Raw genomic sequence first — 27,708 nt, 5'->3', positions numbered from 1 at the left:
ATTGGCATGGGCACGGCAGGGGCCCCCAGGGGCCCCGCGACCCCCCCTACCGCCATCCTGTTCATGGCGGCTTTCCCGCCATGAACAGGATGGCGGTAGGGGGGGTCAGAATCCTCATGGCGGCGGAGCGCGCTCCGCCGCCATGAAGGATTCCCCCGAGCAGCGGTAAGTCGGCGGGAGCCCGCCGACTTGCCGCTTCTGACCGCGGCTGAACCGCCGCGGTCAGAATGCTCGTGGGAGCACCGCCAGCCTGTTGGCGGTGCTCCCGTGGTCGGTGGCCCTGGCGGCCACCGGCCGCCAGGGTCAGAATGACCCCCATAATGTGCTACTGGTGAACATTGAGCAACTAATATGCGCAGTGGTGAAACACAAAGTCATTGGTCAAACACAATTAATAGCATCACAACGCTATGCAAGCAAGATTAAGATTTAGTACTGCAGTGAAAAGGATGGAACATCATGGTGCACTATGGGAAATGTAGTTGGTGTTTATCAAGTCACACGGTTCACGAGTTCAAAGCACTGGCTTTGTGGACACCTGTATCTACTCTCCTATGATTAAGGCATTCCAGCCGAACGCCTCAGGAGGACTTTATGGGAGCTGCTTTTTACATTGTGAATAAATGCTTTGATGGTTTCGAACTGAAATGCCTCATCATTTTGTGTTATTTTATATATATATATATATTTATATATGTTACTTTGTAAATCAGACCATATAATGAGGCGACAATTTTAAAACACTCGGCCTACACACTTTTCACACACTAAGAATGCTAGCTAAAAACACAAGCCGTGGAATGTTTTTAGTGACTCATTAAAATTCAGGAACTCGTAGCAGCCGAGATGAGCCCTATTCGTGTATTTTTTTAAGTTTCTGTACAGTAAAGCTGTCTTCTCCAGCAGCCTGTCCCCCAAAGCAGGCACATTGTGTGACCATGGCGAACAGAGTAGTGCTTTATTAGAAGTCTATGATCATCAAAGGCAGCTGTTAGGGGGATATGTGTAGTTGTATGTGGGTTGACATTATAATGAGGATTGTCTCAGATACTAGCTATGAATCTCTCGTGTTGCTTTCAACTGACTAGGAGACAATCAAAATGGAGCATTTTTGTTGTGCATATCCTTCTGATTTACACTAAGCTATGTCGGCTGTCATGTAGCATACCTCGATTGTGTTAATGGTTCTAAGTGTGCCTCTGGCCTGCTTTTCCATTTAGAGCGTCCTGCTTTCTCTCGGCCTCTGAAGGACTGCTCGGTACAGGAAGGAAGTGACTTCACGCTAGAAGGCCATGTCACTGGAACACCACCGATCAGCGTGTTTTGGCAGCACAATGGTAAGCGAAGATCTTGGAGTGCTATAGCATTGATGGCGAATAGTATAGGGGTGTAGCTCACACTGTATACATTTTCTATGCCCCCTAATTACAGCATCTTCATACAACTTCATGGATCTTGATAGTAAAAGGTTTCTTGGTGAGACAGTTGATAGGTTCTAATAAGTTTTGCTAATGTGTTATGGTAGAGTTATCTATTTTGCAAACTGCTTATTCAGGACTCACAATTGTTTTCATTTAAAGTGCCACCTAATTACAGAGTGGATCCACAATTAAAATAAAATTTCAAACAATCATCTTATTTCTACTTTATAATTATAAAGTAATCACCAAACATAATTTGTCAAGCTATTCCTTCTAAATCATATTATTTTATTTCATGTGACAGTGTGAAGTATCCCACACCACCTTGCCTACCAACAATGCTCATATCTATATCAAGGTGTGTGTACTTCATTGTTTGATGTAGATATAATGATATGATTATAATAACACTCTCATTATGAATACGTAAACAATGCTTTTTTAATTTAGCTGCAATTCCTTTGGCTTTGGAGTCATGGGTGGCATTATGGTTATTTTAAGTCCAGTTGTTCCTTAGTGTAATTAGGTAGTTGAAGAATAGGAGTAGGGTTAGCACTGGGTTTTGTTAAGGTTAGTAATTTTCTTTCATTATTTTGACAGAGGGATATATTTAAAATTAGGGATCAGTTCAGGGTAAATATTGTAATAAAATATAATGTAACTTAATTAATGATCGATGTAGATGCAGGGCTGATTTAAGGTGGTTGACGTTGTGATCAAATTCATTTAAAGTTTACCTTGTTCTTCTAGCTGCAGTGAATATAGTGTATTCGATATAGTTGTAGGTCAAGGTAGTAACATATATCCAAGAACAGCAGCAAACTGATAGTTAGTAAAACTGAGAAACGTTAAAGGATAAGCAAAGTTGTATAAAGGGATCGCAAGCATAAAGCTAGGAGGAGTGATTATTAACCGTATCGAACCCAAAAATGATGCCACTGGCTACAGCCAGAAGAAGAAGGTGCTATTTATATTCTGTTTTGTCCATGCAAAAACACTTCTGTTGTGCATCCTAAATTGCGTCAGTGAGTTCTTTATGGGAATGCGCAATTCGCTGAGTGGAATGGTATGTACCAAACAGTGTGACTGATCTTGAGAAATCTGCCATTTTCAGGTGAGCCTCTGCGCTTCGGCAAATCCTCTTTCCATGATGGAGTTGCACGCTTGGTTGTTGAGGAGTGCTTGCCTGAGGACGCTGGAGTTTACACCTGTGTGTTGGGAAATTGTGCTGGGAAAACATCAAGTACAGCAGCAGTGATGGTGAAGGGTGAGGTTCTTTCAGTGCTCCCGACAAGAGGTTTCCATTTTACGTGTGTGTGTTGTTAGTTCTGGAAGAAAAACAACCCAGATTGTGTCACCCTTTGATAGACTTTTTCCTTCTAAATTCTGGGATGTCCTTGTATGCTGCAAATGTCCTTGCTTTTCAACTAGGGTATCTCGTGGTTCTCCTGTGCTTAGGTATCTTTCACATTCCTCTGGGTGTCTCCATCCCTCATCTTGATGTCTTTCATATTCATCTTGGTGTCTCCCGTACTCACATGAGTTTCTTCCACAATTATATGTGTATTTTTCATACTTGCCTGGGTGTTCTCCACACTCGCTGTTTCTTGGTGCCTGTCATACTCCTCTGGGCTCCTTCTGTACTTATCTGGATATGTTTAATGTTCGCATGAGTGCGTTCCATACACGTCTGTATTGTGAAGACTTTCAAATTCATCTTGGAGTCCTTCATACTCCTCTTGCAGTCTTCCATGTTATTCCTGTCTTTCATATTTATCGTTTCTTTCATATTCACTTTGGTGTTCTTCATAATCATGAAAATCTTCCTTCCATACTCACATTGGTCTCTACCACACTCTTTTGGGTGTCTTCCATGTTCATCGTAGCCTTTTCTCACTGAGGTGCATTCACTTACTCATCTGAAATCTTTCACACTAACCTGGATGTCATTGCACATTTGATTGTTGTAGTTTGCCATACTCCAAAATGAAGGAAGTTTCTGCTGCATGTGCTGCCCCCTAGCATTTTATGGCTATATTATATGAAGTTTACTGGCTCCTGGCCCTTTGAGAGCCTTTTTAAGGCACAGCCCCCTTTGTTATCCCATAGATTCCTTGGAACTTTTGTAGTTAGCTCCTTAGTATAGTGACTTGTCCATGGCAGTTTTTGTTCTCTATTTGGTTGGATGATTGGTGTATGTGATAACCCCAGTTCTGATGATGAAAACACACAGTGCACATACAGGGTTGGTACTCCCAATTTATTTTTGCATATCTGTTTTATTGTTTCACATCAACTACAGCAACAGTGAAGCCAGAAGAAAATGTGTGCATTACAGAGTTATGTGTATAATAACTGCAAACATCCCAAACACAATCTTGAAACAGGAGAAGTGACATTCACACATTTACAATAGCACATGTGTAGGAAGCTGGCATGGTGTGTGGTCGACACCTATGGTGTTGGCACCTTATACCAGGTCCAAGCAACCCCTATTCGTGAAGTGTAGGCAGTGTCTAGGAAGCAAGGGCTCTCTAAAGGTAACTGTGGATGAGCAGCCAAGACTTATCTAGGAGACATGTAAAGTTTATGCAATACCACCATAGTCACACATCAACTAGTCACACATGAAAGAACAACACAGTGTTACAAAAATAAAGGTACTTTATCATATGAACACAGTATAGATTACTTATAGGAAGTTCTCCCAACTGGATGTAAGTACACACTAGTTATATACACAATAGCAATCAGCAATTAGCCTAGAAGCAACAAGCATTGAGAATACTTAATGAAAATAGTAAGGACCATAGGGGAAGGCCAAACCATATATTATGAAAGTGGAATGTGAAGTGAAGTCCTTCACCCAAGGATATGGAGTTGTTAGAGGGGAGCTGGAAGAACTAGGAACCCCAAGAAGTGAGTACCTGAGTGACCCACAGAGATCGGGAGAGCAGAGGCAAGTACCTGGTCTCCCCAAGGACTAACAGGAGGACTTGGAAAAAGGATTGTACAAGAACAGGACCAGAATAGAAGAAACCAATGGTGGATTCTGAAAGAAGAGGACCTGCAGAAGAAGGGGGTAGAGTCCAGTCCACCATAGAGTGTCCAGTGGGGGCAGGAGCTACTACCCACCCTTCTGTGGATGAAGAACCAGGTTGAAAGGGGAAGAAGAAGACCAGCTGTGGAGCCCAGGAGCTGAATAGGAGTCCTTGGAGCAGTGCAGATGGTGTCCCACGTCGGTTGTCGGGTTGCAGATGGTCAGTGTTTTTGGACAACCACCAAAAAGCCTTGGCAAATGCAAGAGGAGCAAAAGAAGAGGTGCAAGGCAGAAGAGAACCGGCAAGGCCCAGGGGACTTGACCCTTGGATGTGAGCCCAGAGTGACCCTCAGTGGTTGGAAGAAGTGCTGTGGGCTGGGGCTACTCGGAGCCTGAAGATCCCTTGGAGCAGGAGACAGCAAGCCTTGGTAGCTGCGAGGCTTGAGGTGCAGAGGAGTACTGTCCTGCAAGGAGAGGCAAGGGCTCACAGTCTCCCCAGTTGGAAAGCTGGCAGAGAGGACCAAGGTGACTGCTCCAGACCAGCACCTGTGATGCAGGATCCATGCAGTTCCAGAGGAGAGCAGATCCACGCAACTGGACGTCATTGCTGTGGGTGCCTGCAGATGCAGGGGAGTGATTCCTTCACTCCAAGGGAGATTCCTTCTTGCTTCTTGGTGCAGGCTAAAGTCTTGCTGACTCCAGAGGATGCACAGCCGGGGAAATGTTGCAGTTGCTGGAAGGAGCCGGAGAAACAATGTTGAAAAGTGAAGTCGTTGCCGGAGTTGCAGTCTTGTTGGTTCTTGAAGAGTCCAGTTGGGGTTCCAGTGGCCAGAAGTCAAAGCAAATGACAAATAGGAGTCCTGTTGGAGTCTTGCACATCAAACCTGGGGACCCACCCACAACAGAGTCCCTGAATAGCCCTAAAAGGGGGATTGTTCGCCTAGCAAGGTGACCACCTATCAGAAAGGTTCTGTGACGTCACCTGCCTGACCCGGCCACTCAGATGTCCCCGGGGCCTCTGCACATCTTGGTTTCAAGATGGCAGAATCAAGTGGCCACCTGGAGGAGCTCTGATGTGTTGATGGACAGGGTAGTAGTCACTCCCTCTCCTTTGTCCATTTTCACACCAGAGCAGGGACCGGGGGTGCAAACTAGTTCATGCAAGAGGGCACCAAATGTGCCATTTAAGGCAAACCGGTGGCTGGGGAGGCTTCCCCTCCCTAGCCTTGTAACACCTATTTCCAGGGGAGAGGGTGTGCCTCCCTCTCTCACAGGAAATCCTTTGCTCGGCCTTCCCCTGCCTGAGCTGGTCAAGCAACAGGGGTACAGAAACCTACCTGAGGGGTGGCAGCAGCGTGGGCTGCCCGGAAAACCCCAGAAGACTGGCAGGAGCAATACTGAGGGTCCTCTAAGGAGCCCCCAGAGTGCATGGAATCATACAACCAATACTGGCAATAGTATTGGGGTATGGTTCCGACACATTTGATACCAAACATGCGCAGGTTCGGAGTTACCATTATGTAGCTGGACTCAGGTAAAATGGCTTAAGAAGTCCAGTGCAATGGAACTGGAGTTCGTAGGGGCACCTGTGATCATGCGGGTGTGCCCTCACACACAGGGACCTGCACCCTGCCCTCTGGGCTAGGAGGGCCTACCATAGGGGTGACTTACAGTGATCTGGTGCAGTGTAATGTGGTGAAAGGGTGCATGCATCTTTTCACGCAGGCTGCAATGGCAGGCCTGCAGACATGCTTTGCATAATACATGCTGCAGCCTATGGGGATTCCCTGGTGCTCCAATGCCCTGGGTACCTAAGTACCATATACTAGGAACTTATAAGGGGGCACCAGTATGCCAATTGTGGAGTGCACACAAGTCCTAGGCAACCACATTTAGAGGGAGAGAGCACAATCATTGGGGTCTTGGTTAGCAGGATCCCAGTGAAACACAGTCTAAGCATACTGATAGCAGGAAAAAGTGGGGGTAACTATGCTAAAAAGAGGGTACTTTCCTACGATGTGTAATGAATATAAAAGCTTGTGAGGTGAAGGCGGGAGAAAGGTCACTCATCAGGTGGCACAGTGGGGTAGAAGGACGCCAAGCACTACAGAAGGTACCCAAGAGATCAGTGTTGGACCTGGCTTTTTGACAGGGTCATCCCCAAACTTTTTGCCTCCTTCCTCCTATTTTTTCTGACCTGTTGTTGTTGGCTTTTGACCTCTGGGCACTTTACCACTGCTAACCAGTGCTAAAGTGCATATGCTCTCTGTGTAAATGGTACTATTGATTGGTTTATCCATGATTGGCTATTTAATTTACTTATAAGTCCCTAGTAGAGTGCACTATATGTACCTAGGGCCTGTAGATTAAATGCTGCTAGTGGGCCTGCAGCACTGGTTGTGCCACCCACTTCAGTAGCCCCTTAACCCTGTCTCAGGCCTGCCATTGCAAGGCCTGTGCGTGCAGTTTCACTGCCACTTCGACTTGGCATTTAAAAGTACTTGCCAAGCCTAGAACTCCCCTTTTTCTACATATAAGTCATCCCTAATGTGTGCCCTAGGTAACCCCTAGAGCAGGGTGCTGTGTAGGTAAAAGGCAGGACATGTACCTGTTTAGTTATATGTCCTGGTAGTGTAAAACTCCTAAATTCGTTTTTACACTACTGTGAGGCCTGCTCCCTTCATAGGCTAACATTGGGGCTGCCCTCATACACTGTTGAAGTGGCAGCTGCTGATCTGAAAGGAGCAGGAAGGTCATATTTAGTATGGCCAGAATGGTAATATAAAGTCCTGCTGACTGGTGAAGTCGGATTTAATATTACTATTCTAGAAATGCCACTTTTAGAAAGTGAGCATTTCTTTGCACTAAAATCTTGTTGTGCCCTTCAATCCACGTCTGGCCAGGTTTAGTTGACAGCTCCTTGTGCATTCACTCAGACACACCCCAAACACAGGGTACTCAGCCTCACTTGCATACATCTGCATTTTGAATGGGTCTTCCTGGGCTGGGAGGGTGGAGGGCCTGCCCTCACACAAAGGACTGCCACACCCCCTACTGGGACTCTGGCAGACAGGATTGAACTGAAAGGGGGCTTGGTGCATTTCTTAGACACTCTTTGAAGTCACCCCCACTTCAAAGGCACAACTTAGTATAAAACAGGGCCTCTGCCCTACCTCATCAGACACTTGCTGGAGAAGAAACCTGAACCAGAAACCACATCCTGCCAAGAAGAACTGCCTGGCTGCTCAAAGGACTCACCTGTCTGCTTTTCTACAAAGGACTGCTGCCTTGCTGTTGGCCTGCTGCCTTGCTGAACTCTTGTCTGACTGTAAAAGTGTTCTCCAAGGGCTTGGATAGAGCTTGCCTCCTGTTCCCTGAAGTCTCAGGACCAAAAAGACTTCTCTCTTCCACTTGGACGCTCCGTGCGCCAAAATTTTCTACGCACAGCTTGTTCCGCGGCAAGAAAAACGCCGCACACCAACGCTGATCGACGTGACGCCTTCGGGACGACCGAAACTTTGACGCACGGCCTCGCAAGGACAACGCCGCCCGACTTCCCAGGAGAAATCGACGCAACGCCTGCCGTGAGATCAAAACTTTGACGCACGGCCTCGCAAGGACAACGCCGCCCGACTCCCAAAGAGAAATCGATGCGACGCCTGCCGTGAGATCGAAACTTCGACGCGCAGTCCCGCAGAACGACGCGCAGCCGGAAAACAAGCAGGAAAATCCACGCACAGACCCGGGACATCTGGTACTCCCCGCGATCCACAGAAAGAGACTGTCCGCGCGCCGGAAAACGACGCACGACTTCCCGCGTGAAAAATAACGACGCAAGTCCGTGTGTGCTGAGGAGAAATTGACGCACGCACCAGTTTTCCACGTATCTCTTCTCCTGTGGCCCTCTGAGGAGATTTTCCACCAGAAACCAGGTACTTTGTGTTTGAAAGAGACTTTGTTTGCTTTCTAAAGACTTAAGACACTTTATATCACTTTTCAGTGATATCTTTGCAAATTCATATTGCAACTTTGACCGTTTTGACCTGAAAATACCCAGATAAATATTATATATTTTTCTAAACACTGTGTGGTGTATTTTTGTGGTGTTATACTATGGTGTTGTATGATTTATTGCACAAATGCTTTACACATTGCCTTCTAAGTTAAGCCTGACTGCTCGTGCCAAGCTACCAGAGGGTGGGCACAGGCTGATTTTGGATTGTGTGTGACTTAGTCTGACTAGAGTGAGGGTTCTTGCTTGGACAGAGGGCAACCTGACTGCCAACCAAAAAACCCATTTCTAACATTAGTGATCAGCGGTGAGGATAGGACTTGTGTTTGTGCAGTGACATACAGTAGCTAAGTATTTCACTACCTACCCACAGTGGAAGGTCAACTTGATTTTTCATCTTTTTTGCCTTTGGTTCTCTGATGTCCTCCTGGATATACTATTGATATTTTGGACTTTGGATTTTGGTTTTTGCCAGTAAGACTTTATCAACAATGAGATTGCTTACCTACTCACTCTTTGTGCCTACTGATCACCTCACTAAGGCTGACCTAAGAAGGCTTTGCAGAAAATGGGGCCTTCCTGTATCAAGGAGATCTACTAAGATGGAAATGCTACATGCCTACATAGTCTGGGGGTAAGAGAGATGGGCAGAGAGAGAGGCAGAAAAAAAACCAAATGACTAAGTACCCCTCAGATGAGGATGGGGACTGCTCAAATGAGGAGGAAGACTACTCAGATAAGGAAAGAGAACCAGTGAGAGATGAATGGCTCCTAGCTCTAGAGCGGTGTATGGAAGAGCTAGATGAGCAGCTTGAAAGGGCTGAGGCAGCAAGTCTCTTAGCCCTGGAAGAAGAAAAGATTGCAGCTCAAGAGCTGAGCTGTAAAGAGCTGAAACTGGAAGCCGGAAGGGCTGAGTCCAGTTCAGATGGTGGCAGCAAAAATCTTGCATCTAGTACTGCTGAAGAAGGGCACAAGCCCAGAGATGTGGTGCCCAACTTGAAGAAGGGAGTTGACACACCCCAGGCGGTGCAAGGGTATTAGGTAGTTCCCGTTATGCACAGGGTCCCTGAGAAGGATTGGGGAACTGGCACAGGGAGTCATATTCCTACTGGGGGGAGGGACACTTTACTGACTCTAGCAGAGAGTGACAGAGAAAAGGGTTCCCCCCTGGTGGACGTCCTGGATATAGAGTGTAGAGACATCCCAGAAGAGTATGGGTTGAGTGTCAGGGACAGTCAGATACTGTCTCACCAGTCTCAGAAGGGTGATGTAGAGTGCTTTTTCAAGGTTGAGTCACTGGATGGTTGGGTGAAGGGTACTGTGGTTAATACATGTGAAGGGCAGAGTGATGTAATTGCTGGAGAGCATATGTCTGGTCCTTATTTTCCAGAGCTACGCCAACACCAGGTGGAGTGTGAGTTCTCTGACCCCAGGGAACTTACAATGGAGGCAGACTTCTGGGTGAGTACCAGAGAGTCTGAAGAGGCATTTGGGGGTGCTCCTGAAGGGAGTGGTCTAGGTGGTTCCCAACCGAGTGAGGTGGGAAAGGATTGTAGTGTCCCAGGTAGGTCCCAGGTCCTAGAGGGTTTCATGAGGGAACACCAGGAGGGAAGCCTAGCCTGTACCGTAGGGCCACCTTTTGAGGGAAGCCCTGCAGTGTCAGAAGAACTTGGGGGGGTGACTGTAGCCAGCATCCCAACAGTTCTGGTGTCTGGCAGTACCCTTCCTAGTGAGGGGGTGCAGAAGTCCAGACATAGGGTTGAGAGGGGGTTGCAGACCCCAGTGGAGGACCTTGAGAGTCAGGGGTCAGCTCTGAGAGCAGAGCCCCCCAGGAATGACCCAGGTGAAACCGTTTCTGGTTTGGGGGAAACCCAGACTCTGCCGGATGGGCAGAGGTCGGGAGACCTGCGCCAACCAGACTCTTGTGTGGCCCTTGGGGACGGTGTTCCCTTGTGGGGGGTGAGAGTGCCCCCCAGGAAGTCCTGGCATGCCAGGCAAAGATTCAACCTCAGGGTGGTGACTCTGGGTTGGAAACCCAGGTTCAGGGGTTAAACTCTGACCTGATGGGAGGTAGGTGTGCCTCCCAAGAAGTCCTGCTGTGCCAGGCAATTGTCCAACCTCAGGGTGTTGTCTCTGGGTTGGATGGCCAGGTTCAGAGGTTAAACTCTGACCTGGTGGGGGGTAGGTCTGCCCCCCAGAAAGTCCTGGCATGCCAGGCAGTTGTCCAACCTCAGGGTGTTGACACTGGGTTGTATGGCCAGGTTCAGAGGTTAAACTCTAACCTGGTGGGAGGTAGGTGTGCCTCCCAGAAAGTCCTGGTGTGCCAGGCAATTGCCCAACCTCAGGGTGGTGACCCTGGGTTGGAGAACCAGGCTCAGAGGCTAAACTCTGACCTGGTGGGAGGTAGGTGTGCCTCCCTGGAAGTCCTGGCCTGCCAGGCAATGGTTCAACCTCAGGGTGGTGACTCTGGGTTGGCTAACCAGGTTCAGAGGATAAACTCTGACCTGATGGGGGTAGGTGTGCCCCCCAGAAAGTCCTGGTATGCCAGGCAATGGTTCAACCTCAGGGTGGTGACTCTGGGTTGGATACCCAGGTACAGAGGTTAAACTCTGACCTGGTGGGGGGTAGGTGTGCCCCCCAGAAAGACCTGGCGTGCCAGGCAATTGTTCAACCTCAGGGTGGTGGTCCTGGGTTGGAGAACCAGGTTCAGAGGTTAACCTCTGACCTGGTGGGAGGTAGGTGTGCCTCCCAGAAAGTCCTGGTGTGCCAGGCAGTTGCCCAACCTCAGGGTGGTGACCCTAGGTTGGAGAACCAGGTTCAGAGGTTACACTCTGACCTGGTGGAGGGTCAGTGTGCCCTCCAGGAAGTCCTGGCGTGCCAGGCAATTGTTCAACTTCAGGGTGGTGACTCTGAGTTGAATGGCCAAGTTCAGAGGTTAAACTCTGACCTGGTGGAGGGTCAGTGTGCCCTCCAGGAAGTCCTGGCATGCCAGGCAATTGTTCAACTTCAGGGTGGTGACTCTGAGTTGGATGGCCAAGTTCAGAGGTTAAACTCTGACCTGGTGGAGGGTCAGTGTGCCCTCCAGGAAGTCCTGGCGTGCCAGGCAATTGTTCAACTTCAGGGTGGTGACTCTGAGTTGAATGGTCAGGTGCAGAGGTTAAACTCTGACCTGGTGGGGGGTAGGTGTGCCTCCCAGAAAGTCCTGGTTTGCCAGGCAGTGATCCAGTCTGAGGGCACAGACCCTGGGCTGGAAGACCAGGTTCAGGGTGTCCCCCCGGACCTGGAGGGAGGGGCTACTGATAACAGTGCCCCTACCATGTTGTCTTCTGAGGAGGCCACTCCTAGTTGGAGGGTGCTGGACCCCAGAAGGGAGGGCAGGGGAGGGAAGCCTCACCCCGGGCCCTAGTCCAACCTGAAGGTACAGACCCCAGGTTGGAGGGCCAGTTGCAGGTTAACAGCCCTGCACTGGTGGAGGAATGGTACAGGGCGACTTCTATAAGCACCCTGACCATGTTGGACTCTGGGGGTACCACTCCAGGAGGGAGGGTACAGAGCCCCAGAGGGGAGGACCAGGTTCAGGCTGTCATCCCTGACCTGGTGGAAGGGAGAGTGGTTAAAGGGTGCCCAGCACCTGGGGCTACCGCCCCCCACTCTCCACAGCCACAGTGGTGGGAGAGCTTTGAGAGGCCTGGGGCCTGGCTCTCATCCCTGGCAGCTGTCAGTAACCACTGTGGCTTGCTGTCCGGGTGGACAGAGTTACCCCTGGGGAGGGGACAAGTGTCACACCCCGGGGGTAGAGTGGGCAACACCACTGTGTTGGTCATGGTGGTACTATCCTGCTCCTGGGATACATCTGTGAGCAACGTAAGGTTAGGTGCTGCACAGATGGGATCCGCAGGTAAGGAGAAAGGTTCCCCATGGGTTGGCTTAGTGGGCCCTGAGAGTATGGACAGAGGGATCCAATTGGAATCAGGAAGGCGAAGAACTGGAGCATGCCTCTGCTGCTGTGGGCCTGGGTCCTTGTTCTGTCGCCTCAAACAGGGAAGTACATCAGGATAGTGATTGTTCTCCCCTGGCTTTAGGCTGGTAGGGGGTCATGTTGGACCTGGCTTTTTGACAGGGTCATCCCCAAACTTTTTGCCTCCTTCCTCCTATTGTTTCTGACCTGTTGTTGTTGGCTTTTGACCTCTGGGCACTTTACCACTGCTAACCAGTGCTAAAGTGCATATGCTCTCTGTGTAAATGGTACTATTGATTGGTTTATCCATGATTGGCTATTTAATTTACTTTTAAGTCCCTAGTAGAGTGCACTATATGTGCCTAGGGCCTGTAGATTAAATGCTGCTAGTGGGCCTGCAGCACTGGTTGTGCCACCCACTTCAGTAGCCCCTTAACCCTGTCTCAGGCCTGCCATTGCAAGGCCTGTGCGTGCAGTTTCACTGCCACTTCGACTTGGCATTTAAAAGTACTTGCCAAGCCAGGAACTCCCCTTTTTCTACATGTAAGTCATCCCTAATGTGTGCCCTAGGTAACCCCTAGAGCAGGGTGCTGTGTAGGTAAAAGGCAGGACATGTACCTGTTTAGTTATATGTCCTGGTAGTGTAAAACTCCTAAATTCGTTTTTACACTACTGTGAGGCCTGCTCCCTTCATAGGCTAACATTGGGGCTGCCCTCATACACTGTTGAAGTGGCAGCTGCTGATCTGAAAGGAGCAGGAAGGTCATATTTAGTATGGCCAGAATGGTAATATAAAGTCCTGCTGACTGGTGAAGTCGGATTTAATATTACTATTCTAGAAATGCCACTTTTAGAAAGTGAGCATTTCTTTGCACTAAAATCTTGTTGTGCCCTTCAATCCACGTCTGGCTAGGTTTAGTTGACAGCTCCTTGTGCATTCACTCAGACACACCCCAAACACAGGGTACTCAGCCTCACTTGCATACATCTGCATTTTGAATGGGTCTTCCTGGGCTGGGAGGGTGGAGGGCCTGCCCTCACACAAAGGACTGCCACACCCCCTACTGGGACTCTGGCAGACAGGATTGAACTGAAAGGGGGCTTGGTGCATTTCTTAGACACTCTTTAAAGTCACCCCCACTTCAAAGGCACAACTTAGTATAAAACAGGGCCTCTGCCCTACCTCATCAGACACTTGCTGGAGAAGAAACCTGAACCAGAAACCACATCCTGCCAAGAAGAACTGCCTGGCTGCTCAAAGGACTCACCTGTCTGCTTTTCTACAAAGGACTGCTGCCTTGCTGTTGGCCTGCTGCCTTGCTGAACTCTTGTCTGGCTGTAAAAGTGTTCTCCAAGGGCTTGGATAGAGCTTGCCTCCTGTTCCCTGAAGTCTCAGGACCAAAAAGACTTCTCTCTTCCACTTGGACGCTCCGTGCGCCGAAGTTTTCGACGCACAGCTTGTTCCGCGGCAAGAAAAACGCCCCCATTTCTAACAATCAGGCAATGATAAAGAGGGCTCCTAGGATCCCGGTGTTGTGTCCAATGACAGGTGTCCACTCGTGCTCCTCAGTGCAAGGGATCAGGGAGCCCAATAGGTGGTCCCTGTGTGTCCGCCCTTTCCAGAGGTGATTGGTATTCCCCTCAAGGTGGGTAGGTGTTTTTTTGGCTTCTGTGTTCAATATGTAGGTATCACAATTTCCACATCCCTTTACTGCCACCCCCCTATCATGGAGGGAGCCCAATACACCAGCATCTGTTCGCACCTACTGCAGTAGTGTGTGCACTCACCTTTCCACTGCATTCCTATTTGTCGTTTGAATAGCACAAACGTAAGATCAATAAATCTGTGCAAATGTTTATCCCTTTTAGTTTTAGGGTGAAGCCCAGGAAAGTATGATTCGAGGTGGGACTTAGTGCATGACCCAGCAGTTCGGCAGTGGTGGATGTAACCTCAACCCAAGCCAGTTATGGGGGGTGGGAGGGCAATCCCAGGCCATGTGAAAAAATCCAGCCTCTACAAACTTGCATCATGGGCATTCTTGTTTAGATACTGTGAACATATGCTTCATCAATGGGGAGAAATATATGCATGGTGGATGTAGTTAAATTGCTTAAAATGGAATCTAGGATTCTGAGACACTTCCGTCATTTGTCGGAGAGCCCACATTCATGTCTTAGTTGTCAGTGGTTGTAGGAGCATGTCATTACAATGAGCCAGGGCCTTCCCTACATCTGCCAGGCTGGCAGTGGTTAGTGCCATATGTAACATAGAAATTATTTGGTGTTGCCCGTCATGTGTTAGGGAGGGTGTATAGGATAGGCAGGGTGTGGTATGTTAAGTCAGCAAGTGGCCTGCATCTATATTATAATGCCTAGATTTAAGAGGGCCTACCGCCTCCTTGCGCCACATTAGGGTAATTTTATTATGCTAATGTGGCCCAATGAGGCCAAAATAGCCACTCCATATTTCCAAAGTGGTGCAATGCATGCATTGTGCCACTTTGTAACCCCTTGCGCGACATTATGCCTGCGCCAGGCATAATGTATGCAAGAGGGAATTCCCCCGTTAGGGGTCCGCAAAAATGGTGCAATGGAATCTAAGAGATTCCACTGCATCATTTTGTGCGGCTACTTTTAATGCCTGCACAGAGCAGGCGTTAAAAGGGGCACACCATTGCTTTCAATGGGCTCCTATGTACTGTGCACGATTAGCATTAAAATGTTGGCGCTAATCCTACACAGTACTTCAATAGCGTAAAAAATGTCAACGCTGTTGCCCCTACCATGCACCATGGCACGCCGTATATTAAACACGGTGCACACATGATGGCGGGAGGGGGCGCTAAGGGGTGCAAGAAAAGTGGCGCTGCATTGGATGCAGCGCCACGTTTCTTAAATCAGGTCCTAAGTGTCCATAACATCTGCATAAGACATGAGAACCTTCCCATGGAAGAGATCTCCCAAACTCCCTATGCCTGCTGCCCTCCACGGTGTCTTGTCATGGCATTCCACCAGCGCTTGCATACCTGGCAGCTGCTCCAGGTGGATTGAGGGAGAAGGGGTTATGTGGGAGTCCGCATATGTACAAATCTACACCAGCATATGCGTGCCGTCTTCATCAGACTAGAACCCTCCTGTGGAGGACAGGTACGATCAGTTAGCCAAGTATATATGCGGTCGATCCCAACCTCACCCAGACGGCTGCCGTTCAGCTCTCAAGGTCTCGTCAAGCCAGCACAGAGGCCACTGCTGCTGCGCTGTGGCACAGTATAGCTCAAAATTAGGTGCGCCCAGACCTCCATCTAATAACAGTCGTTGCACTGACGCCAAAGCCAGGCATTGGCAACTCGCTCCCCACATCAAGTTCAAGAGAAGACCATTCAATTTGTGGAAGAACTGCCTGGGGATCACTACTGGAAGCACCGCACAGAAATATAGCAATCTGGGAGTACTAACTCCTTGGTCAGTGCCACTCTCCCTAGTGGGGATAAGGGCAGTGAACACCAGAAGGGGAGAAATCCATGTATAGATCATAGTGCTCGATCCACACTCACGTCTTTGAGGGCATTATTTATATGATATATTTGGATGCCCAGATACTTGAATGTCGAGTAGCACCATTTGAGTTGATACTTCACAGAAGTAGATCAATGGAGCTTGGGAGTCGGAGCGAGGGGAAACAAGCAGGATTTAGGCCAGTTTACCTTGAGGCCAGAAACAGCTCCAAATTCATCCAACAGCATCAACCCCTAAAGGAAGACTCAGGCATTATTCAAGAAGACCAGTGCATCATCTGCATAAAACGATATAACATGAAGGAACCCAAATACCCCATTGCCTCACCTGCAGGTGCAAGTGACATGCAAGCAGTTCCATGGCAAACGAGAAAAGCAGCAGCAGCAGTGGACACCCCTCCCTGGGTCCCCTTTGGATTGGGAAACTGTCTGATATCAACTGACTTGTTCTCACTCTAACTGTTGAACCCGAGTACAATGTGCGAATCCAACAGAGGCACCCCGGCCCGAACCCCATACATTGTAGCATCACTAGTAGGAACTCTCAGGTCTAGTAGGACTCCCATCACTAGGAGGAATTCCCTATCTAGAGATACCACCACTCTCTTGTATGCCTCTGGGGACTGTATGTTGAAGAAAGTGCTATAGCCCAGTATAAATCCCGATTGATCGTCATGGATCAATGTACTGATTTTTGGGAAGAGCCTGTTCACTAGGATTTTATCAAGGACTTTTCAGTCGAGGTTGTGAAGGGACAATGGGCGATAAGAATGCACTTCATAGGAATCGCGTCCTGGTTTGGAGACAACCACTATCAGTGGCTCGCGTTGTGAGTCTGGAAGTTGGCCGCTGGATTTAGCTTCGTTGAACACCTGAAAGAGGCTGAGTAAGAAGAGTGGAAAATGTAGCATAGCATTCAACAGAAAGACCATCTGCGCCTGAGGTCTTGTTCCAGGCTATCTGGACTATGGCCGTTCTTACCTCTTCACGGCCAATGGGTTCTTCCAACTCGGTCCTCTGGTGCAAGGATAAACGAGGCAGAAGAAGGCCCTCCAGGAATCTATCCATCTGCCCAGGGGTTGGGGCATCAACTATGACGTACAGTGTGTGACTAACCCCGAAATGCATCATTAATTTCGACCCTCATGGAGGCCATGGAACCATTGTCACGGCTGATGGCCCCAATCGGGGTGCTTTGTTGATCTTCCCTGGCAAGCCATGCAAGTAGCCTATCTGAGCGATCATCCTCCAGATGTAGCATGAACAACCGATGCCCAAAATCGTGCTTACTCAAACATGTATCTGCCTCTCGGTATTGCCTGCGAAGCAGCTGGAGCCATTCAACTGGTACTCCCAAAGTTGTGTTAGATTTTTGCTGGTAATTTATATACAGAGAAGGCCATGTGTTGATCTTTCAGTCTTTAGGAATTGTGTTTCTGGCATGAACAGGCTACTCACAGACATTTGAAAACTGGATGAAACATTAATTCCAGACTTCGGTGCCTGGCTAATCCATAGTGGTATAGACATTTGAAAAACTTAACTGCCCAAACAAAGTGTGTAAAATATTTTGTGGCAAAACTACATTGCAATCCAAGAAGGGATAGACATGTATTGTTTTTTTAATTATCTCCACACATCATCACATTTTTCTCAGGAGCTACGAGCCCTGTGAAACTGTTAAATAATGACTAATAGTGAAACAGTAGCATTTCCACTAATGAATTCAAAGTATTTTCAGGTCACAGAGTGTATGTACATTCAGGATCTATACATAAATCGCCGTTTAATAGGCTCGGCAGGGAAGCCACTTGCAGAGACATGTCTGAGTGCAGCAGATTTGATTCAGGGGTGGGTAGGTCAATAAAGACAAGTTCAGAGGCTGGGGGAGAGTCTGTATTTGGGTGAGGGGTGCAATCTGGAGGTATAGCAACTAGTTCTTCGTGTCACTCTTTCACTCTCTTGAAGTAGAACACAGAACAGGATCCCTGTCTCCACTTTTTCACTAATTGGATTGGACCATCATTTGTAGATCTGGCATTAGCCAAAGACATTTGATTGTACTAACATTATGTGCATAATATACTTACTTGTAGGGACTATCAACCAACCCTTTTCATTCACTGCTCTGTTAATTGTGTTATTCACATTTTTCTTCTGCCAACTACAGCATGAGAAAATGGATCAGCCGATTCAGCTATTGGCTAACTTCACAGTGTGTAACAGCATTGTGCCCTCCAATTGGGAGCACATATACATACAAAGTAGTTTCCTTAAGTGCCAGGGACTACTATTGCAATATGTACTTTTTGAGACCAAATATGTTTTTGCTTTTAGACTGATTTTTCCAGAATGACGAGAGCCCAGCAACTTCCCCAACAATAAAGGGTCTGATTTAGTGTTTGGGTGACTGGCACTCCATCACAAATGTGACAGATATCCTGTCCGCCATATTACAAGGTCACTAGGATATAATACACTTCTAACAAAGTGTATGGGTTCCCAAGTAACTGTAATTCATTCCTCTTTCACAGTCTCACCTTTCTGATGAAGTCTCTTTTTTGGGTTGAGACTACAAGACATGGAATGTGCTGTCTGTTGAGACATATATTGTGGGCTTGCCTCAAACATACAGGTGGTTGTAGCCAGCCCATTGCTTACCATCAGTTGTGTCTATGCTTGTCAATCTTCTGTTTGTCATGCTCTTGAAGCATAGCCTCATTAGCATCACTTTTGATTTCTACCTTCTGTGCTTCCATTCCTTGCTTTTCAATCATTATTATTTTATTTTGTGTTAAGCACTCTGTAGAGTGCATGTGTTTTTCAGCTGATTCCCATGTACATTTCACGTCTCCGAAACTCCCTGTTCCCGTTTGTTGCTTGTGTGCTTCTGTCTGACCCCATTCTTGTTGCACCCAGCCTCGTATACTTCCCCCGTTGCTTTCTTGCTCATGTGCTTCTGCCCCACTTGCTCAACATCACTCTCACCTGTTGCTTCTTCTCCCCAACTTGCCCTGTATGTTGCTTGCCCCACCCACACCCTTCTTCTTACTCACATGTTGCTTCTTGCCATCCTCCTCTCTTAGCCGTTGCTTCTCCTCCCCATCCTCATCCTTCGTGTTCCTTCCCCCATCCATGCCTTCTTTCTCTTTTGCCTATTGCTTCTTCTCACCATCTTTGCCCTACTGGTTGCTTTTGTCCCCTCCGCATTGCTTCTCCCAACCACACCCCCATGTTGTTTCCCTGCACACAGGCTCTCCATGATGCTTCCTCCTACTCTGGCCCTCTGTGTTGCTTTGTTTGCTTAAAAAACAAATCCTTTTGTCTATCTTGTTTTTTTTATTAGCCAATCCAAATTGATAAATAAATTTTAAAAATGCTTGCAACATTTCAAAGGTGCTCGCATTTATGCTGCCTACAAAATTACATCACAGCCCACCATAGCACCACTTTTTTTTGCTTTGTTTTTTTTTAGCCTTGCTGCTCAACATCAGATATGCTGTACAGGAAGGCTAGAGACCATTGCCAAAACCAGTAGGTCTCAAAGGCCAGACGTATTGGCTTTGCCAGTGCTTATCTCAGATGTATTTTTTTCTTTCTTTGTAATGAATTCTTCCCTTAATCCTGGACTGGTTCTTTATAACTTCTCTTGGATTCTATTATCAAACTATAAATAAGACTTTAGATTCCCAGAATCTTTAATTATTTCTCAGCATGAACTGTTTCTGTCTCGGCCCAAGGTAATTTCATCTCACCGGTGGTTCTTTCATGCTGTGCTGAGATGTTGTCTGTTCCTTGCAGTGGCTTTTTCAAGCTCTTCCCATCTCCCATGCTTGTGTTTCTGCTGGGGATCATTGCTTCTTTAATAGGGCTCTTTCTAGTTATGCCAGTACTATCTGACTTTGATCTACAAATAAGAAAACACTTTGATGTATACACAGCAAACATATTAACAGTCAATATTTTCTTGTTTCTTGCAGACATGTGTAAATTCCCTAAAAGCAAGGATTCCCATGTGTCCCGTGTCATGGTTTCCTCCAAGGTGACATCAGTTTCATCATTGCCCATGGTGTCCTCCAGAGTGACATCAGTTTCCTCTTCCTCTATGGTGTCCAGGGTCACTGTCGCCCCCAACAGCATTCCAGAATTGGAGAAAGGAGCTGTAACAATGCTGTTTGATGTCCTCCCACAACATGGCATCACCAGGGAAGTCTGCATAAAAGGGCCTCGGGTATCTAGTACTGCCAGTCATATCTATGGTAAGTCATTTCCAATATGAAAACTTTAATTCCTGTATGGACAGGATGTGCAATATCTCAGTTGTTAGTCAAGTGATGTACAAACATTTCATCAATGCTCTAGTGATGCTCAACACCATGATCATTTCTCTAGTAACGTAGATGATCGTGATAAAGGCTCAGGTAATATACAAGAGTTTGATCATTACATTGGTGATGTCCAAGATCCTTGACCATTCTCTGGTAGTGCAGAAGACTCTGATCAATATTCTTGTTATTTACAAGAATCTAGTGATGTTTGAGATTCTCATCAGTACCCTAGAAATGTACAAGATCCTGATCAATAGTTTAGTGCTGTGCGAGACTCTGATAATTTTCCTAATATTGTACAGGAGCTTGATCAATATTCTAGAGATGGGGGATGTCCAAGAACCTGATTTCTACATGAGTGATTGAAAAGACCATGATTAATGATGTGATACTGATGAACAAGACTGTGATGAATGCTATAGAAATGTACAGAACTGTGATCAGTACTTCAGTGATGTACAGTACTACTACCTCCGCTACTTTGACCTACAACTACATTGAAGGAACTACTTCAATGACCAGAGCATTGTCAAGCCAGTTGTGTAATAGAATTTACCACTACCCCAATCATACTACATCAAACTTATACAACCCTAAATCTACCTCAGACCTTTTCCCATAATACCACAATATTTTGTTATTATTGTTGTTTATTAATTTGTTAACTTTAATTGCATTTTTTAAATTACATTTTATTTTATTTGTCATCAATGTAAGCCTTGAATGTACATATTTTACTTTTCTAAAGTGCTTCTCATTTATATTATTTATTTTCCTTGTGCTGCTCTTAATTGTTGAAAGATTATGTGTAGATGAACCATTCTCTTGTGGACACACTGTTACAAGCAGGGTAATAGGGAAGTACTTAAAGGCTACAGCTGTGTATATATCAAGCAGGTGATCCATCGTGCACCAAAGTTGTACCAGAGGCAACCCCATATGCACCCATCTGTACCAAGTATGTGTATCATGTGGGAACTGCTGTCAGTTTGGCTCCTGCCCCCTTGGTTACATCCTATGTACATAAGCAGTTATTGTTGCTTCAAAGATACTCTTCCCAGATATTGACTTCTTTAAAGATCATCTTTCTAAATTGGGAATACGTAGTTTAGGTGTGTGCCACAATTTTGCCGATCTACCAGTTCCCTCCAGTATTTCCAACTAGGCCAATGGAAGGAGGGGTCTAGTTTGCCCTTTTAAAATGTTGCTCCTTATCTAAACATCAATAGGACATGTTTGACTTAATGATGCCCGCAAATGAGACAATTTGTTACTTCCTGAAACAAGGCTGCAACCTAGTCCTTGCCAATTCCACACCTCTAGGTTGTAAGGTATTGTACATTAATAAGTTAGGTATATAATGGGGGTTTGAGGCCTAAATCTGTATGTAAAAGCTGATTTACTGATCTACTTAGATTGATTCATCTTAGATTGATTCATCATTCAGCATGTCAAATTCTATGTGGTACCATGTAAAAGTTGATTTACTAGTCTACTTGGATTGATTAATCTTAGATTGATTCATCATTCATCATGTGAAATTCTATGAGGTACCATTGAGACATCACCATCACAAGCTATTTTGTGCTTGCATATAGTCACCCTAATGTAGGCTACTGCAGTTCTTCAGCTACTATTATTCCGTGCAAGAGAAATACATCAGTTTCAGAAAATGTGTTATGAACTGGGACTTCAGCTTTCGAAATGACAAGTCTCTTCAACCTTGACGTCGTTTGCTTGTTACAACTTGTAATGGAAGCTATACATATTGGGGGTGATATGTATTTGACTTAATTTGTTCCTTCTTTCTAAGTCCACAGGTTGCAAGCAATACCCCTCTAGAATGGAGGAAGCCTAACCTTATTCAACTCTTAATATGAATTACCAAAGCTTTGCAGCTGTCATGTGAGCTAGCCATCCTCCCCCATATACCACTATGCTTATTTTAAGCTAGATGTGGCCACAGAACACTTACACTCACAGCATAAGACTTTGGGATGTAGATATGATTTTAATGCCATCTTGCGATCTTTAGCTTCTAGTCTGAACAAGATTCTTGAGGGTTATGTCTGGCTGGAAAAAATTTCCAACTGAGTTCCTAGCCTACCCCCCAACCCTTGGTTCTCTGCACTCCTTAGACAGCTCAACCTAAATACCAGGTGAGCTTAGAATAAATCTTACTTCAGTGTTGACAAACCTACTTACACTCACCAACACATGTATTATAAAAAAGCAATTGGGCAGGCCAAAGAATTTTGTTTATGAAAAATAATCATTGAGGCTCCCAATTTATTTTACCAGACTTTTTGTGTTTTCTCTTTCACAAATCCTGTGTGTCTCAATAGCCCCAGACCACAATCACAAGATTTCTGTAATACACTAGCCTGGTATTTCATCACCACAATTGAGTCCATCTGTGGCAGTATTGCGGCAGTATTAAGTTGTGCCAGATTTGGCTTATTTCTAAGAATAGCGCTGGTCTGGTGGTCTGAAAGGGTCCATGCTCAAAGGACTTTTAGAAGTAGCAGCTGAATGAATCCCTGCAGCTCATCATCAAAGTTAATTCTTGATCTTCTTTGGACCCCTGTACCATGTAAGATTTATGCAAACACGTACCTGGCTTCCACTTTAATCTGTTCAATTCCGGTCTAGCCAAGTAGGTGTGATGTTTTCATGTCTGAAAAAAGTAAATGCCAGCACCAATGATGCTGCCAGCAACTGTACAATTATGTTACTGTCAACTCTCATTAAAATCCTGCAAAATGCTCTGGTCGTCCAGCTCTCAAAGTTTCTGGAATAGTCCAACATCTTGGACCAGTGACATCTGAGCTTTCACCCATGTCGAGGGACTTAATCTATTCTCCTTCTGGCAATGAAAGAAATTCTGCAGATACAGGACGAAAGAGACACTGTAGCCTTGATCCTATTAGACCTCTTGGCTGCATTTGATATGGTGGATCATGATTAACTATAGGGCTCGGATTGGGATCCAGAGTACAGTTCAAGCTGGTTCACATCTTTTTAGCCTATTTGTACTACTTCATAACCTTCTGTCTTCTGTAGATCTATGATATGGCCTTGTGGCTTTATACACATGCTCCTGCACTGCTCCCTGATTCAGGCCATTTTCCCCACCTAACTTTATTCCACTGGAATAGAGATTGCTAGATTCAAAACATCCCTCAAGAGCCACCTCTTTATTGAAGCACATTAGGAGTAGACAACCCATTGTTTTTAGCCTCATTGGTAGTGCATTTGGACACCTATGCAAAACTATGGCCTTGTACTTTGTCAGTTGCCAACCACCTGTTCCATCTATCATGGTTTATGTAACATCCTTCTCTGTAAACCTTTATGCCCTCTGTCCAGCAATGAAGGTCACAATTATTGCACTTCCAAAAAACACATGTTCGATGGCATGTTTGGCTGTATATACAGATGGTCTGCACACTCCTGCCATCTATTGTTTGGTCTGGAGTGTTGCAAGTTGTTTTTCTTCAGAGAAGCATTTTCAAGTCACAGGTTCGAGTGACTCCTCCTTCTCGGTGATACTGTGTTAGAGTGTTTTCTCTCAGCCTTTGGGTTTGGACATGTGTGTCTTTGCTCCATCTTTCGACTCGCTCCGGTTTGAAATCTTTTCTTCTGTCTTCTCCTTATCGACTGTATTGTTTCTTGATCGCCTGTTCCTATCTTTGCGTTCGTCTCCTCTCGTCGGTCCAGGCTCCGACCATACGGCTCTCAGGGGTGACCTCATCCGTTTCGGACCCACATCACCATGCGGCACCGAAAAGTATGCTGAGCTGATGGAATGGATGCCGTTTCGCTTCTGTCCTTGGTGCCACTCTAAATTCCCCTACACCGACCAACATCTGGTGTGTAAACTGTGCCTCTCCCCGATCACCAAGAAGCTACTTATGTCGCCTGCAAATCCTTCCAGTCGAAGAAGACACTTCTGAACCAAAGAGCTCATCGATTGGAGATGGCAAGACAAGAGTTGGATTACACCCCAGACATCTTTGGAGAGGAACTTGCCCAGGAGGATCCAGAAAAAGAGGAAGCCATCTCCATCCAGGGTTCCAACTCCGATGTCCAGTTGGACATTGAATGCCATGGGGTGACATCTGCACAACCTGTGAGTACCGTGGCCCCTCCGGCCCACACTAAGACTGCTAAAAAGCCCCTTCTAGAGGTCATCAGACCACCACTGCCACCAAGCCATGGTCAGATCAGGAAAACTGTTTCAGTTGCCCCGTCGTCTGGCTCGGCTCCAAAAATATCTAAGACCAAAACACTATCTTTGAGCTCCGACACTGCAGTCCGAGACACTTCGGTCTGAACTTCGGCTCTGAGTATTTTGGTACCGACCCGTTGCAGGCAAACATTACCATTTCAAAGTCCCTCGTTTCGGAGTCATGACTTCTCCCAGAGTCTTCACTAAGTGCTTAGCAGTAGTTGCTGCACATCTCAGGAGGCAAAACATACACGTGTTCCCTTATCTACACAATTGGCTCATCAAAGTCAGCACCCTACGACAGTGCCAATAACACACTCAGATGACAGTGGACCTGCTTCACACACTGGGATTCACAATCAACTCTGTCAAATCCCATCTATAACCTCTTCAGAAAGAGCCATATCTAGGAGCTATTCACAATGCAGAGTTAGGGCTAAGATACCCAAACCCAGTCTGTGTTCAGAATTTTCAGTCTCTTCTCCCCGAGTTTCAGGAGAATCACACAAACACAGTTAGGGCTATCATGCGACTGTTAGGGATGATGACATCCTGCATTGCCATCATTCCCCATGCTAGACTCCATGTACGTCCCTTAAAGAAGTGTCTGTCACATCAGTGGTCTCAGTCACAGAGTCTCCTGGAGGATCTAGTGTTGTTAGACCACCATACTCACTGGTCTCTGCATTGGTGGAACACCACCAACCTGTTGAAAGGGCGGCCTTTTCTGGACCCTGTGCCTCAGGTCATTTTGACTACAGACGCATCACTGATGGGTTGGGATGCTCACCTTAAAGACCTCACAGTACAGGGCCTCTGGGGGTCTCAGTCACCAATCCCTACATATCAGTTACCTCGAACGTCAGGCAGCCTTTCTGGCCCTGACAGCATTTCTTCATCACCTGTCTCACAAGGTTGTCTTAAACCGCACCGACAACATGACAGCCATGTATTATCTACAGAAACGGGGGGCACGGTCATCCCAATTGTCTCAGCTCTCTCAAATAATGTGGAAGTGGGCTTTTCACCACCACATTCACCTGGTGGCAGAGTATCTCTCAGGAATGGGCAACGACTTTGCTGACCTGCTCAGCAGGCTGCAGCAACAAATCCACGAATGGGAACTCCACCCAGAAGTCCTTCAACCATACTTCCTAAGGTAGGGAAATCTTCAGATAGTTCTTTTCACCACAGCACAAACTCAAAATACCCAAGCTTCGCTTCCAGGTATCCACACCCTCTATCCAAGGGTAACGCTCTATGGATGAACTGGTCAGGGATATTTTCTTACGCTTTTCTACCTGTCCCTCTCGTTCCATTTCTGGTTTGGAAGGTCAAAGAGACATCTCTCACTGTGATCCTGGTAACTCCAACTTGGACACATCACCATGGTTCTTCACACTTAAGGACCTCTCAGCAGTTCCCCATGAAAGGCTCCCCAACAAGCTGGACCTTCTCACTCAAAATCAAGGGCAGATCAGACATCCAGACCCCAAGTCATTCAACCTTGCGATATGGCTCCTAAAGTCATAGAGTTTGGTTACTTAGGATTGCCTGCGGAATGCATGGACATTCTCAGGTTAGACAAACAACCAGAGCATGTTATGGTACAAAATGGAGACATGTTGTATGCTACTGCCAACCCAAAAGTATTAATCCCATTAAAGCTACTGTCCAAGACATTGTCACTTACTACACTTACAGAAAGCAAATTTAGCTTACACTGCCATTCGCTTACATCTCATAGCTATAGCTGCATATCTACAAAACAGACATACTTCCTTGTTCAGAATCCCAGTCATTAAAGCTTTCATGGAAGGCCTTAATAGGGTTATTCCACCCAGAGTGCCTCCTGCACCATCCTGGAACCTTAATGTTGTGCTTACCAGGCTCATGGGCTCTCCTTTTGAGCAACTTCATTCATGCCCTTTCTTGGAAAGTTGTCTTCTTAGTCGCTATCACATCACTCAGACATGTTAGTAAGCTCCAGGCCCTAACCTTGTAAGAACCTTTCTTCCAGATCTATAGGGACAAGGTAGTCCTTCGCACAAACCCGATGTTCCTTCCTAAAGTGGTTTCCCAATTCCATATCAACCAATCCATTAAACTACCAGTCTTTTTTCCGCAGCCTTACTCAGTTGCAGAAAGAGCTGTACACGCTTCAGATGTTAAACGAGCATTTTTGTTTTACATTGACAGAACCAAAGACTCCAGGAAAACTAAACAGCTCTTTGTTGCTCTCTCACTACCTCACAAGGGCAGTCCAATATCCAAAAACAGCATAGCTAAATGGATAGTAAAGTGTATACAAACTTGCTATGCTAAAGCAAAGAGGCAGTTACATGTTACTCTTAAAGCATATTCTACTAGGAAAAAGGAGCCAGTATGGCTTTCCTTCGAAACATACTTATAGCTGACATTTGTAAGGCAGCTACATGGTCGACACCACATACATTTACAAAGCATTGCTGTGTGGCTGTACTAGGAAGTCAGGAAGCCAATGTAGGTGAAGCTGTGCTACGAACACTTTTCCAGTCAACTGCAACTCCCACAGCCTGGCCACCACATTTATGGCGGGACTGCTTTACAGCCTATGCAAAGCATGTGTATCTACAGCCAGACATGCCATTGAACGGAAAATCTTACTTACCCAGTAAGCATCTGCTCATGGTATGTAGTGCTGTCGATTCTCATGCGCCCTCCCTCCTCCCCGGACGCCTGTGGCCATTTCAGTTACTTTATACTTGTATATAGTTGTACATATGTAGTTACATTTGCATGGACGTCTCTTTCTCTATACTTCCTCTACACTCCTTTTCTCACCCACCTGTGGGAAAACAATCTAACAAAGGATTCGATGCCCATACATAGTATCATCGAGATGGAGGAGTCACTCGACCCCGTGACTCAAACATGCTTCTTCGAAGAAAAACAACTTGCAACACTCTGGACCCAACACTAGATGGCAGGAGTATGCAGAGCAATTGAATCTACAGCACTACATGCTACGAACACATGCTTACTGGGTAAGTAACATTTTCCATATAGAGCCATAGCTAAGAGCCTGTACATTAACTGCTTGAGAGGCTTCAATAAAAGCCATTGCTTTTTGTTAGAAGCAGGGACTCTTAGGAGCAAAATATTTGTCCTTATTAAACAGTAGGGTTTGTTAGACTGGTACTGGCATAATTATATGGTGCCAC

The 27,708-nt window shown here is 46.4% G+C and overlaps 1 protein-coding gene across 1 annotated transcript in view; it reads left to right on the top strand.

The window, feature by feature from the left end:
* Positions 1-27,708, top strand: part of LOC138301517 (myosin light chain kinase, smooth muscle-like) — a 326,421-nt gene that overhangs the window by 131,613 nt on the left and 167,100 nt on the right. The window contains exons 2-4 of the mRNA XM_069242031.1: positions 1,221-1,337; positions 2,536-2,688; positions 19,927-20,205. Coding sequence (XP_069098132.1) covers positions 1,221-1,337; positions 2,536-2,688; positions 19,927-20,205 — 549 coding nt within the window. The remainder of the gene's footprint in view (positions 1-1,220; positions 1,338-2,535; positions 2,689-19,926; positions 20,206-27,708) is intronic.

This window comes from Pleurodeles waltl, chromosome 6, assembly GCF_031143425.1.
Source record: "Pleurodeles waltl isolate 20211129_DDA chromosome 6, aPleWal1.hap1.20221129, whole genome shotgun sequence".
Classification (NCBI taxonomy): Eukaryota; Metazoa; Chordata; class Amphibia; order Caudata; family Salamandridae; genus Pleurodeles; species Pleurodeles waltl.
This window is presented reverse-complemented; position numbering and strand designations above follow the sequence as displayed.